Source organism: Lutra lutra, chromosome 12 (genome assembly GCF_902655055.1).
Source record: "Lutra lutra chromosome 12, mLutLut1.2, whole genome shotgun sequence".
In the NCBI taxonomy this organism is placed as follows: Eukaryota; Metazoa; Chordata; class Mammalia; order Carnivora; family Mustelidae; genus Lutra; species Lutra lutra.
In genome coordinates this window covers 36,998,443-37,011,174 of record NC_062289.1, presented here as the reverse complement: position 1 = coordinate 37,011,174, position 12,732 = coordinate 36,998,443, and the positions used below count along the sequence as shown (strand labels likewise).

Below are 12,732 nucleotides of genomic sequence, written 5' to 3'. Positions count from 1 at the left end.
CTTGAACTAGCTTCCTTTCACGGTCACAGTGAGTCCTGAAAACAAGAGCACCTGTGCCTCTTCAGGTACTCGGGGACAGAAATACAGGAAAGAGTCTTTTTTTTTTTTTTTTTTTGGTAGGCCTCAAATCTTTATTTTTTCTCTCCTTCCTCCTCTCTCTCCTCACCTCTGTGTGCATGCCCCACATCTGTGAATCTTGTGTGTAGGCCCCGTTTCATCGCTTTCTCTCCTGTTTGTTAACTGTGTCCGTCACTCCAGAGTGTGCATACTGTTCCTGAGATGAAGCAGCAGACTAGAAGAATTGCAAAATTTAATAACGAGGACTGACAATTCTGAGCCTTTGATTCGAAAATCTGAGGTGTTTCTTGCTTACTCTCTTAGCCAGGGACCAATCTGTTTGCCTTTTGGCATTTTAGTAGTAATTTTAGATATTCAGGTCTTTCTTCTTATCCTAGGTGACCTTACAATAAATGGAGTGTTACTAATAAGTATGACAAGACCGTAGGTATGAGTAGGGTGACCCCAAATCCCTTCTAATCCCTAAATCTCCCCAATAAAGGAGATAATACTCCAGACTAAGAATTTTATGTTTCTACCTCCTCCATTTCTCTTGGCTATTTGTGTTCTTACTTTTTTTTTTTTAATTAACATATAATGTATTATTTGCTTCACAGGTACAGGTCTGTGAATCATCAGGCTTACACACTTCACAGCGCTCACCATAGCACATACCCTCCCCAAAGTCCATCACCCAGCCACCCTATTCCCCACCCCCACCCCCACCCCCCAGCCACCCTCAGTTTGTTTCATGAGATCAAGAGTCTCTTATGGTTTGTCTCCCTCCCCAGTCCCATCTTGTTTCATTTTTTCCCTCCCTACCCCCTATGGCCCCAACCCTGCCTCTCAAGTTTATAGGAAAGAGTCTTTAAGAAACTTTCCTGAGATACTTTGCCTTTTTTTAGGTCACTGCTCTTAATAAACATTCTCTAATAAAAGTGAGAATATGCCAGCCCTTTGGCCCAATACTTTCACTGGCAGAAGTCTATTCCATAAAATACAATCATACAAGTGTGCAGAGCAATATTACAATCTTGCTTATTGTAGTGCTTTTATACATATGAAAAATTGGAGGACACTCTGTGTATCTACAAAAGGGAGATTGGTTAAACAAGTTCTTGCTATATTTATACAATGTAGTCTTGTGTAGGCACTAAAAAGTAGCAACTGTAGTTAGTACTGTGTCTTCTAAAAACTAACTGCTTAAAAGACGTTTGCCGATGCTAGTACTGAAGCGGAGGCTGTTGCAATGCAAAAGATTTAGCACATCTCTTTTCGAAAGTAATTTTTCCCTGGGGATCATCAAGTCATTAAAACTTTGATACCTGTTGCCTTTATCTTTTTTTTTTTTAAGATTTTATTTATTTATTTGACAGAGAGAGATCACAAGTAGACAGAGAGGCAGGCAGAGAGAGAGAGGAAAGCAGGCTCCCTGCTGAGTAGAGAGCCTGATGCGGGACTCGATCCCAGGACCCTGAGATCACGACCTGAGCTGAAGGCAGCAGCTTAACCCACTGAGCCACCCAGGTGCCCTGTTGCCTTTATCTTTAGGGTAAATTTAGAATCTCATTTAAAGAGACCGACACTAAAAAAATGTTAAATGGCAAAGAAGGTTATGTAGATTAAGACCTTTATCACAATATCAGTGACAAGAGCAAAGAATTAGAAACTGTTTACATGGCTTCATAGCATAATGGGGAACATGAGTTCCCAGGAATGCCAGGCATCGTGGCAAAGCCCAAGAATGGGGTCGTCTCTGAGTACAGACATGGGAGGGCGTCCAATATGTATTATGAAGTCATGCCAACAGGGAGGGCACGAGGTGGCCTCTAAGAGCCCAGGGAGTGTCCTGCTGTAAGCCAGAGTCCAGAGCAAACTTACAGCTTTGCTAGCAGCTGCTTGCCTCTGGGGACAGAGAGGGAGGCCACTGCTGAGTGCTTTCTCTTCTAATTTTTTTTTTTAAGATTTTATTTATTTATTTGAAAGACAGTGAGAAAGCACACGCAGCGGGGAGCAACAGGCAGAGGGAGAGGAAGAAGCGGGCTCCCCATTGGGCAGGGAGTCCCATGCTGGGCTCAATCCTGCTACCCCAGACCCTGGGATCATGACCTGAGCCGAAGGCAGATGTTTAACCAACTGAACCACCCAGGAGCTCCTCTTTTAATTCTTAACTCTTCTGTGTCATTTGAGTTATTTTTCAAAGAACATGTATCCTTGTAAACAATTTTTTAAAAAAGATTTTATTATTTGACAGAGATTACAAGTAAGCAAAGATCCAGGCAGAGAGAGAGGAGGAAGCAGGCTCCCTGCTGAGCAAAGAGCCTGATGTGGGGTTCGATCCCAGAACCCTGGGATCATGACCTGAGCCTAAGGCAGAGGCTTTAACCCACTGAGCCACCCAGGCACCCCATTGTAAACAATTAAAAAAAAAAAAACCCAATGGATAAAAGAGTACTAGAAAAAAAAAAGCTTAAAAGTGACAATGTTTTAAGAAAATTGATTTCTTTGTCTTGGTGTTGTAAAGAAGTACCCGGAAAATATCTTTCTTTCTGCCAGTTTGAGAAACTGTTTTAAGAGAGTCTTTTTACCAAAGTGACAGGATTTTTACCTGAAGTGTTGTCTGTTGGATGGGGCCCCCGGGTCCAGGGCTGGTGGGACATCCCTTCTGTGGGACATCTCTCCTCCTCCTCCGTCGTTGTCGTCGTCGTCGTCGTCGTCTTCGTCGTCTTCGTCGTCTTCGTCGTCTCCTTCTCCTCCTCCTCCTCCTTCTTCTTCTTCTTCGTTTTAAAATTAACATATAATGTATTATTAGCCCCAGGGATACAGGTCTGTGAATCATCAGGCTTACACACTTCACAGCACTCAACATAGCACATACCCTCTCCAGTATCCATCACCCAGCCACCCTATCTCTCCACCCCCCTACCCCCTAGCAACCCTCAGTTTGTTTTGTGAGATTGAGTCTCATGGTTTGTCTCCCTCCTGATCCCATCTTGTTTCATTTTTTTCCTTCCCTACCCCCACAACCGCCCATCCTGCCTTTCAAATTCCTCATATCAGAGAGATCATATGATAATTGTCTTTCTCTGAATAACTTATTTCACTCAGCGTAATACCCTCTAGTTCCATCCATGTCTTTGCAAATGGCAAGATTTCGTTTCTTTTGATGGCTGCATACTATTCCATTGTGTGTGTGTGTGTGTGTGTGTGTGTGTGTGTACACATATATATACATATATACCATATCTTCTTTATCCATTCATCTGTTGATGGACATCTAGGTTCTTTCCATATTTGTTTGGCTATTGTGGACATTGCTGCTATAAACATTGGGGTGCACGTGTCCCTTCAGATCACTACATTTGTATCTTTAGGGTAAATACCCAGTAGTGCGATTGCTGGGTTGTAAGGTAGCTCTATTTTCAACTTTTTGAAGAACCTCCATGCTGTTTTCCAGAGTGGCTGTACCAGCCTGCATTCCCACCAACAGTGTAGGAGGGTTCCCCTTTCTCTGCATCACCAATGCCTGTTGTTTCCTGACTGGTTAATTTTAGCCATTCTGACTGGTGTGAGGTGGTATCTCATTGTGGTTTTGATTTGTATTTCCCGGATGCCAAGTGATATTGAACACCTTTTCATGAGTCTGTTGGCCATCTGGATGTCTTTTTTGCAGAAATGTCTGTTCAAGTCTTTTCTGCCCATTTCTTGATTGGATTATTTGTTCTTTGGGTGTTGAGTTTGATAAGTTTTTCATATATTTATTATTTGATATGTCATTTGCAAATATCTCCTCCAATTTCTCAGATGTCTTTTGGTTTTGTTGACTGTTTCCTTTGCTATGCAAAAATCTTGGATCTTGATGAAATCCCAATAGTTCATTTTTTTTTTAATTTTTTATTTTTTCAGCATAACAGTATTCATTATTTTTGCACCACACCCAGTGCTCCATGCAATCCGTGCCCTCTACAATACCCACCACCTGGTGCCCCCAACCTCCCACCCCCCCAATAGTTCATTTTTGCCCTTGCTTCCCTTGCCCTTGGCGATGTTTCCAGGAAGAAATTGCTATGGCTGAGGTTGAAGAGGTTGCTGCCTGTGTTCTCCTCAAGGATTTTGATGGATTCCTGCTTCACAATGAGGTCTTTCATCCATTTTGAGTCTGTTTTTCTGTGCAGTGTAAGGAAATGGTCCAGTTTCATTCTGTGTGTGGCTGTCCAATTTTCCCAACACCATTTGCTGAAGAGACTGTCTTTGTTCCATTGGACATTCTTTCCTGCTTTGTCAAAGATTAGTTGACCATAGAGTTGAGGGTCTGTTTCTGGGCTCTCTATTCTGCCCCATTGATCTATGTGTCTGTTTTTGTGCCAGTACCATACTGTCTTGATGATTATAGCTTTGTGATAGAGCTTGAAGTTTGGAATTGTGATGCCACCAACTTTGGTTTTCCTTTTCAACATTCCTCTGGCTATTCAGGGTCTTTTCTGGTTCCATATAAATTTTAGGATTATTTGTTCCATTTCTTTAAAAAAAATGGATGGGACTTTGATAGGGATTACATTAAATGTATAGATTGCTTTAGGTAGCATAGACATTTTCACAATATTTGTTCTTCCAATCCATGAGCATGGAACATTTTTCCATTTCTTTGTGTCTTCCTCAATTTTTTCCTGAGTACTTTATACTTTTTTGAGTACAGATTCTTGGCCTCTTTGGTTAGGTTTATTCCTAGGTATCTTATGGTTTTGGGTGCAATTGTAAATGGAATTGACTCCTTAATTTCTCTTTCTTCTGTCTTGTTGTTGGTATATATAAATGCAACTGATTTCTGTGCATTGATTTTATATCCTGCCACTTCACTGAATTCCTGTATGAGTTCTAGCAGTTTTGGAATCTAGTCTTTTAGGTTTTTCACATAAAGTGTCATATCATCTGCAAAGAGTGAGAGTTTGACTTCTTCTTTGCCAATTTGGATGCTTTTAATTTCTTTTTGTTGTCTGATTGCTGAGGCTAGGACTTCTAGTACTATGTTGAATAGCAGTGGTGATAGTGGACATCCCTGCCGTATTCCTGATCTTAGTGGAAAAGCTCTCAGTTTTTTCCCATTGAGAATGATATTCGCTGTGGGTTTTTCATAGATGTCTTTGATGATATTGAGGTATGTACCCTCTATCCCTACACTTTGAAGAGTTTTGATCAAGAAAGGATGCTGTACTTTGTCAAATGCTTTTTCAGCATCTATTGAGGGTATCATATGGTTCTTGTTCTTTCTTTTATTGATGTATTGTATCACATTGATTGACTTGTGGATATTGAACCAACCTTGCAGCCCAAGAATAAATCCCACTTGGTTGTGATGAATAATCCTTTTAATGTACTCTTGGATCCTATTGGCTAGTATTTTGGTGAGAATTTTTCATCTGTGTTCATCAGGGATATTGGTCTGTAATTCTCCTTTTTGATGGGGTCTTTGTCTGATGTGGGGATCAAGGTAATGCTGGCCTCATAAAATGAGTTTGGAAGTTTTCCTTCCGTTTCTATTTTTTGGAGCAGTTTCAGATGAATAGGTATTAATCTTCTTTAAATGTCTGGTGGAATTCCCCTGGGAAGCTGAATGGCCCTGGACTCTTGTTTATTGTGAGATTTTTTGATGACTGCTTCGATCTCATTACTGGTTATGGGTCTGTTCAGGTTTTCTGTTTTTTCCTGGTTCAGTTATGGTAGTTTATATGTCTCTAGGAATGCATCTATTTCTTCCAGATTGTCAAATTTGCTGGCATATAGTTGCTCATAATATGTTCTTATAATTGTTTGTATTTCTTTGGTGTTGGTTATGATCTCTCCTCTATCATTCATGATTTTATTAATTTGGGTCCTTTCTCTTTTCTTTTTGATAAGTCTGGCCAGGGGTTTATCAATCTTATTAATTCTTTCAAAGAACCAGCTCCTAATTTCGTTGATCTGTTCTACCATTCTTTTGCTTTCTATTTTACTGATTTCTGCTCTGATCTTTATTATTTCTCTTCTCTTGCTGGGTTTAGGCTTTCTTTGCTGTTCTTTCTCCAGCTCCTTTAGGTATAGGGTTAGGTTGTGTACTTGAGACCTTGTCTCTTGAGAAAGGCTTGTATATTTTATATATACATATAAAATTTATACATATAAAATATAATCTATATACTTTCCTCTCAGGACCGCCTTTGCTGGGGACATCTCTTCTGAGGGTCATGGCTCAGCAGCCTCAGAGGGGTCCTGGCCTGGGAATCATAATATTCTAGGCAGAGAAAATAGAATGCTCTGTCCTTGATCCTGGAGGGTTTAGTCTTCTGATCTTATGGAAATCTTATTCCATCTGAGGGATTCTTATGTATAATCATGAGAGCTTCCATGTTTGAGCATGACTAAGTGCCAGGTCTGGACTTTGCATCCTAGAAATAGTATCTGGAATCCTTACTGAATCAAGCTAAGGGGCTGGATGATGAAATGAGGCTTTGAGAGGTGGTAAGTCTGCCTGGGATCAGGGCCAGTGCTGGGCAGAGCCCCATACAACACCCCCTCACTGCTTATGGAGGCCTGCACATCCTGACTTTGGTACCGCAGTGAGGTTGTATTTCCCCTGGCATGGTGCCCACCAGCCAGAAGGAGAGCAATCAGAACAGGCCAAGACACATCCACATTTAGTTGTTTCTGATTTTAGTGCATACTTTGTGTTTGCCAATGAGTGAGCAGAGATCTGAAGGAGAAAATCAAGTGCCTTTGCCCTTTTTATATGTGCAAAAAAAAAGAAGCATTTTGTCACTGCTGAGTGCATACTTTCTTTTTTTGTGTTAACATTTATGGAGATTTTCTCGTGGAGCAATTCATGCTCATGACAGACTAATAGACATTCTACCATATGGTATGACCCCTGTTAAGACACTGTTATATGCATATATATATGAATACACATGTGATTTTGTTTCTACTTATCTCACTTATAAACATAAATACTTTCCCTTTTATTTCAAGCCCTTTCTAGATTAATTTTAATACCTGCATGATATATACATGGAGTGTGGCCATTCTTCTCTACTGTTTGATGTTTAAGATACTGTTTGATGTTTAAGATATTTCCCCTACTACACATAATGTGAGAACGATCCTTGTACATGAAGCTTTGTTTGTACTTGTGATTTGTTTTGTTTCTTTTCTTTTCTAAAGATTTATTTATTTGAGAGAAAGTGCCTGTACAAGCAGGAGGGGCAGAGGGAGAAGGAGATAGTCTCGAGCAGACTCAGAGCTGAGCATAGAGGCCACCTGTGGGGCTCGATCTCGTAATCCTGATATCATGACCTGAGCCAAAACCAAGAGTCAGACACTCAACTGACTCTGCCACCCAGGTGCCCCAGCTGTGGTTCTTTTCTTCTGTGAAATTCCTGGTAGTGAAATTTCTGGGTCAGAGGGTCATGGACACAGTAAGGTTCTTACTGGTGACTCTTGTGCTGGGGGCCGTGGATGTTTATTTTCTCCTAGTTTACTCTACGATCATTTAGTTCTTTTCTTCCTGGGAGGATCCAGGAAGAAATCGGAGATAACCATCCAAGATCTGCAACCACTCTTTTCTTTCTCTACAAAGCCCTGAAGCAGCAGATTTTCAGCTGATGAGCAAACACGGATGATTCCCCAGGACCCTGTGAGGAGGTGCCCCGTTCTGGCTCCTTGCAGTCAGAGTATGAGCCCCCTGTGTGAGTGGGGCTGGATTCTTCCTCTTACAACCTGTCCTCTTGCACTCAGCTTCCTCCCTGCCCAGTGGGAATGTCTGGTCACTTTCATGGAAATGTTGTCTTTTCCCTTCTCACCTGCCAGGTTTCAGGGCCTTGTCACAGATGCCAGATGATTTGCATCGACCAGCAAACAGGGCAGCGAAACCAAAATGTTTTCCAAAAACTTTCTGAGAGTCGCGAGAGAAAGGTAAGCATGATTGCAAGCTATGACGCCTGTTTTAAGATCCTGGCTTGTTATCCACACCAGAACAGTAGTTCCAAGTAATAGTGCTGAGTACATTTTAGAAGTGGGAAGACCTGGGGTGCCTGGGTGGCTCAGTGGGTTAAAGCCTCTGCCTTCGGCTCGGGTCATGATCCCAGAGTCCTGCGATCAAGCCCCGTATCGGGCTCTTTGCTCGACAGGGATCCTGCTTTCTCCTCTCTCTCTCTCTCTCTCTAACTGCCTTTCTACCTACTTGTGATCTCTAGCTGTCAAATAAATAAATAAAATATTAAAAAAAAAAAAAAAGAAGTGGGAAGACCTTCTACCCCTGATGGGCTACCATTAAGATTCTGACCTCTTCCATGGCGCCATCTTGTTTTTCCTTTCCCTCCATTTCCTTACCTTTGTGAGTCCTATAATGTGTATTTTTGGTACTCTCAAATTTCAGTGAAGAGATATGGGGTATAAATAAGAAATGAGTAAATCAGCAAAGTAATTTTATTGTCCTGATCATTATTTTCTTCACCACGGATGTCTCATGAGCATAAAATGCCCTCTAGTGAGTAGAGTAGCTGCACAGACAAATTCAGTAAATTTCACTCTCAGAAGCCCTGTAAGATGTCTTCTTGAGGTTTCCTATGACCCAATGTTGTTTTCGTGGATGCCAGATGATAGAAACTGAACTACTAACAGACTGATTCTTTAGGAAGAGCTATGTCTAGGCTAGTACTTTCTGTTTTTTTTGTTTTTTGTTTTGTTTTGTTTTGTTCTGTTCTGTTTTTTGCCAAGAATTCTAGGAAGCCAGGTAAGCAGTCAGGCTGCATGGAGCCTTTCTTGAACATTAACTGAAATAATGTAAATATTACTCTCTCTCCAGTAATAAATTAGAAGGTTAACTCACAGTAAAAGGTTCTGCCCTGTTTCCTGTGTTTGTTTTATAGAATGTTTGTTTCATAGTATGTAACTTTGTTGGTTTCATAGTATATAACTGCCACAGTCTCCCTGTGGATGCAGGATAGATATGGTTTGCGCTGGAGTATTTTACCAGGTGTCTGTCCGCTCAGTGGAAGCAGACTATGTCACCTGGGGGCGTGGGGACCTTGGGGCTGCACCATGTAAGGTGCCTGGGGAGGGGATGGGTGGGCCCAAATACTGTGGGGCATGGAAGGAAATAGTACTTCTTAGAATCACGGTAATTCTCATGTGCACACATCTTTTTTTTTTTTTTAATAATTTTTGGAATAATTTTAGATTTACAGATAAAGTACAAAGAGATTATAGAGAGTTCATGTGTACCCTTCACCTGAATGTACACAAATCTTTAGGAATTAATTTGGCCTCAGCCCCTAGCCTGAGGCCTAGAATGCGGGGGCATCCAGCTGATGTTATCACAGCAATGGCCGGGTCTGGGAGCACATTGCACGCTACAAAGGGTTCTTATGGCTCACTTGCATTGATGGCAAACTTGGAGTAGATTCACACAACTCTGTATTTTGCACGTTCCGTCTTTATTCTAAAGAGTTTGGAGAATGTAACCTACACCACATAAAAAAAAAAATCACATCAAAGAAAATGCTGGATTTTGCTATTATTTTCATAAAATAGTTTTTACATCAGGGAACAGAGCAGAAATTGGCCTGGCAGAGGTCAGAAGCAGAGAGCCGGTTGCAGGCCCTCCTACTGGAAGCTCTGGGTATATAGGAAGGAGGAAAAAAGGGTGGGTCCAGCCATTAACAGGTGTGGTGTAACTGTCGGGAAAGGATAATATGTATGTATGTATGTATGTATTTGTTCAATTTTAAGAAAGAGAGAGCATGTGTACAGATGCATGCAAGCAGGGTGTGTGTGTGGTGAGAGGGGCAGAAGGAGAGGGAGAGAGAGAATCCCAAGCAGAGTCCACACTCACTGTGGAGCCCCACACAGGGCTTGATCTCACCATCATGACCTGAGCTGAAATCAAGAGTTTGGCATTTAATTGAGCCACCCACGGACCCTGGGAAAGGAGATTTTATTTTATTATTACTTTTAAAGATTTTATTTATTTATTTGACACAGGGAAAGAGCATACAAGCAGGGGGAGTGGGAAAGGGAGAAGCATGCTCCCCACTGAGCAGGGAGTCCCATGTGGGACCTGATCCAAGGACCTGGGGATCATGACCTGAGCCAAAGGCAGACACTTAACCAACTGAGCCACCCAGGAGCCCTGGGAAAGGACATTTTAAATGAGAATCTTTGGTGTCTGAAATTGGGATTCCTGTTTCTCATTATATTCTAAGACATGTCTTTAAAGATTTGACTTGATTTTAATTGAGCATTATTATTTACAAAATTTTTCAACTGCTAAAATAATCTAGTTTGTTGCTGCTGTCTTGTTCACAGGTGAACTTTGGAGTGTACCTGATGCATATGTCTCCGGACTTGTCTTCCCCACGTTTCCTGTCTGTAGGATCTCAGGTGCTCCCTGTGTTGAAAGAAAACGCAGAGCACCATGATTTACCTGCTTCTGGCTAACATCAAGATGTTACCTCCTAAAACTTTTTTTCAGCATAAATTAAAATTTCTCTTTTACAACTCTGACCACTTTTATTCAGATTGGCACATGGCTCAGTAGACCACCATCTTTTGAACAAGGAGAGTTCTCTTGGGAGTAGAGGGAGCTCTTGTCGGCTTCCTCTAACTCCTGCTCTCCCTGTGTGCCCTGCCAGGCTCAGGAGGCCGGTTCTAAGGCCTCTGTGCTCCGTGAAGTGAACATAGCCCTAGAGCTGTACTGCACCCAGTAACCTTCCCCTATGTGTTTGAAATAGGATAACTCTAATTTGATGAGGGCTTTTTTTTTTTTTTTAGATTTTTATTTATTTATTTGAGAGAGAGAGAGAGAGAGAGAGAGAATGAGCAGGGAGGGGGAGGGGCAAAGGGAGAGGGAGAAGCAGACTCCCTGCTGAGTAGGGACCTGGCATAGGGGTCGTGGATAGACACTTAATTAACTGAGCTATCCAGGCACCCCCCACCCCAAGTATTTTATTCTTTATGATGCTATTGGAAGTAGAATTGTTTTCCTTACTTATTTTTCAGATGGTTTATTTTTAGGGTTTACAAATGCAGCTGATTTTTGTATGTTAACTTTGTATTCTGCAACTTTACTAAATATACTTATTCTAACAGATTTTTAATGGAATCTTTAGGGTTTTCTGTATATAAGATCATGTCCTCTCTAAATAGGGATACTTTTACTTCTGCCTTTCCAATTTATATCTATTTATTGCCTAATTGCTCTGGCAAGGCCCACTAAGACTGTGTTGAATGGACGTGGCAAGAGTGAGCGTTCTTACTTTGTAAGAACTTTCAGTTTTTCACCATTGATCATGGTTTTAGCTGTGAGCCTTTTCCATGTTGAGATATGCTCCTTCTATTCCTAGTTTGTTGAGAGTTTTTATTATGAAAGGGTGTTACATTTTGTTAAATGCTTTTAACGCATCTATTTAGATAATATGATTTTTAGCCTTTATTCTGTTAATATATTGCATTAACAGATTTTTATACATTGAATAGTGCTTGCACTCAAGGGATAAATCCCACTTGGTCATGGGGCATGATCCTTTTAATGTGCTAATGGATTCATTTTGCCAGTATTTTGTTGAGGTGTTTTGCATCTTTATTCATTAGGGATCTTGTCCTATAGCTTTCTTGTGGTGTCTTTGTCTGTCTTGGGTCAAAGTAATTCTGGCATCTGTGAGTTTGGAAGTGCCCCCTCTTCTTCATTTTTTGGGAGCAGTTTGCAAAGGATTGGCTTTAATTCTTCTTTGAAATGTTTGGTAGGATTTGCCAGTGAAGCCATCTGGTCCCGGGCTTTTCTCTGTTGGGAGGTTTGTTGATTACTGATTCAATATCTATATTTGTTATAGGTCTTTCCAGACTTGGTATTTCTTCATGATTTACACTCACTAAGGTGTGTGTTTCCAAGAATTGACCCACGTCTTCTAGGATCTCCATTTGGTTGGAGTGTAATTGTTCATAGCAGTCTTTTATGATCCCTTTTATTTCTGTGCCATCAGTTGTAATCGTTCTTCTTTCCTTCTGATTTTACTTGAATCCTCCTTTTTTCCCCTGTAGTCTAGCGAAGGGTTTATCAATTTTGTTTATCCTTTCAAAAAACCCAACTCTTAATTTTGTTGACTTTTTTCTGGTGTTTATTTTCTTTTTGTTTTTTAAGATTTGATTTATTTGAGAGAGAACTAAAGAGAGCATGAGCAGAGGATGAGGGGTAGGGGGAGAAGGAGAGGGACACAGAGAGGGAGACTCATTGCTGAACAGGGAGCCCTACCCTGGGCTCCATCTCAGGGCCCCAGGATCATGACTAGAGCTGAAAGCAGATGCTTAACCACTGAGCCACCCAGGTGCCCTGTTTTTCTATTTCATTTATTTCTGTTCTAGTGTTATTTCCTTCTTTCTGCTAACTTTGGGCTTTTTTGCTCTTTTCTAGCTTCTTGGGGTGTAAAGTTAGGAAAACCATATTGTTTACTAAACAAATTGCTTTGCATTTGATACAAGTAAAAACATTATTAAAAAAAAAAGTCCCACTCCTGATCTGTGGTGGCTACTGTGTGCCTCCCCCTGCTCCGGATGGCAATCGGGAGGAAAGGAAAAGCCAGCTTCTGTATTCATGAGCTTGGTGGTTCATATCTGGGGATCCCCAGACATGCTGCTTTGATGGTGGCC

At 41.2% G+C, this 12,732-nt stretch overlaps 1 protein-coding gene across 3 annotated transcripts in view; it reads left to right on the top strand.

Annotated features, from left to right (window-relative positions):
- The window catches only part of MOCOS (molybdenum cofactor sulfurase), a 57,540-nt gene extending 46,926 nt beyond the window's left edge, over positions 1 to 10,614 (top strand). For all 3 annotated transcript variants that reach the window (XR_007121899.1, XM_047697418.1, XM_047697419.1), the window contains 2 exons: positions 7,897 to 8,001; positions 10,396 to 10,614. Coding sequence is in view for 2 of the 3 variants with exons in the window: in XM_047697418.1 (XP_047553374.1) it covers positions 7,897 to 8,001; positions 10,396 to 10,527 (237 nt within the window). In the remaining variant the exon portion in view is untranslated. The remainder of the gene's footprint in view (positions 1 to 7,896; positions 8,002 to 10,395) is intronic.
- Positions 10,615 to 12,732: the final 2,118 nt, after the last annotated feature.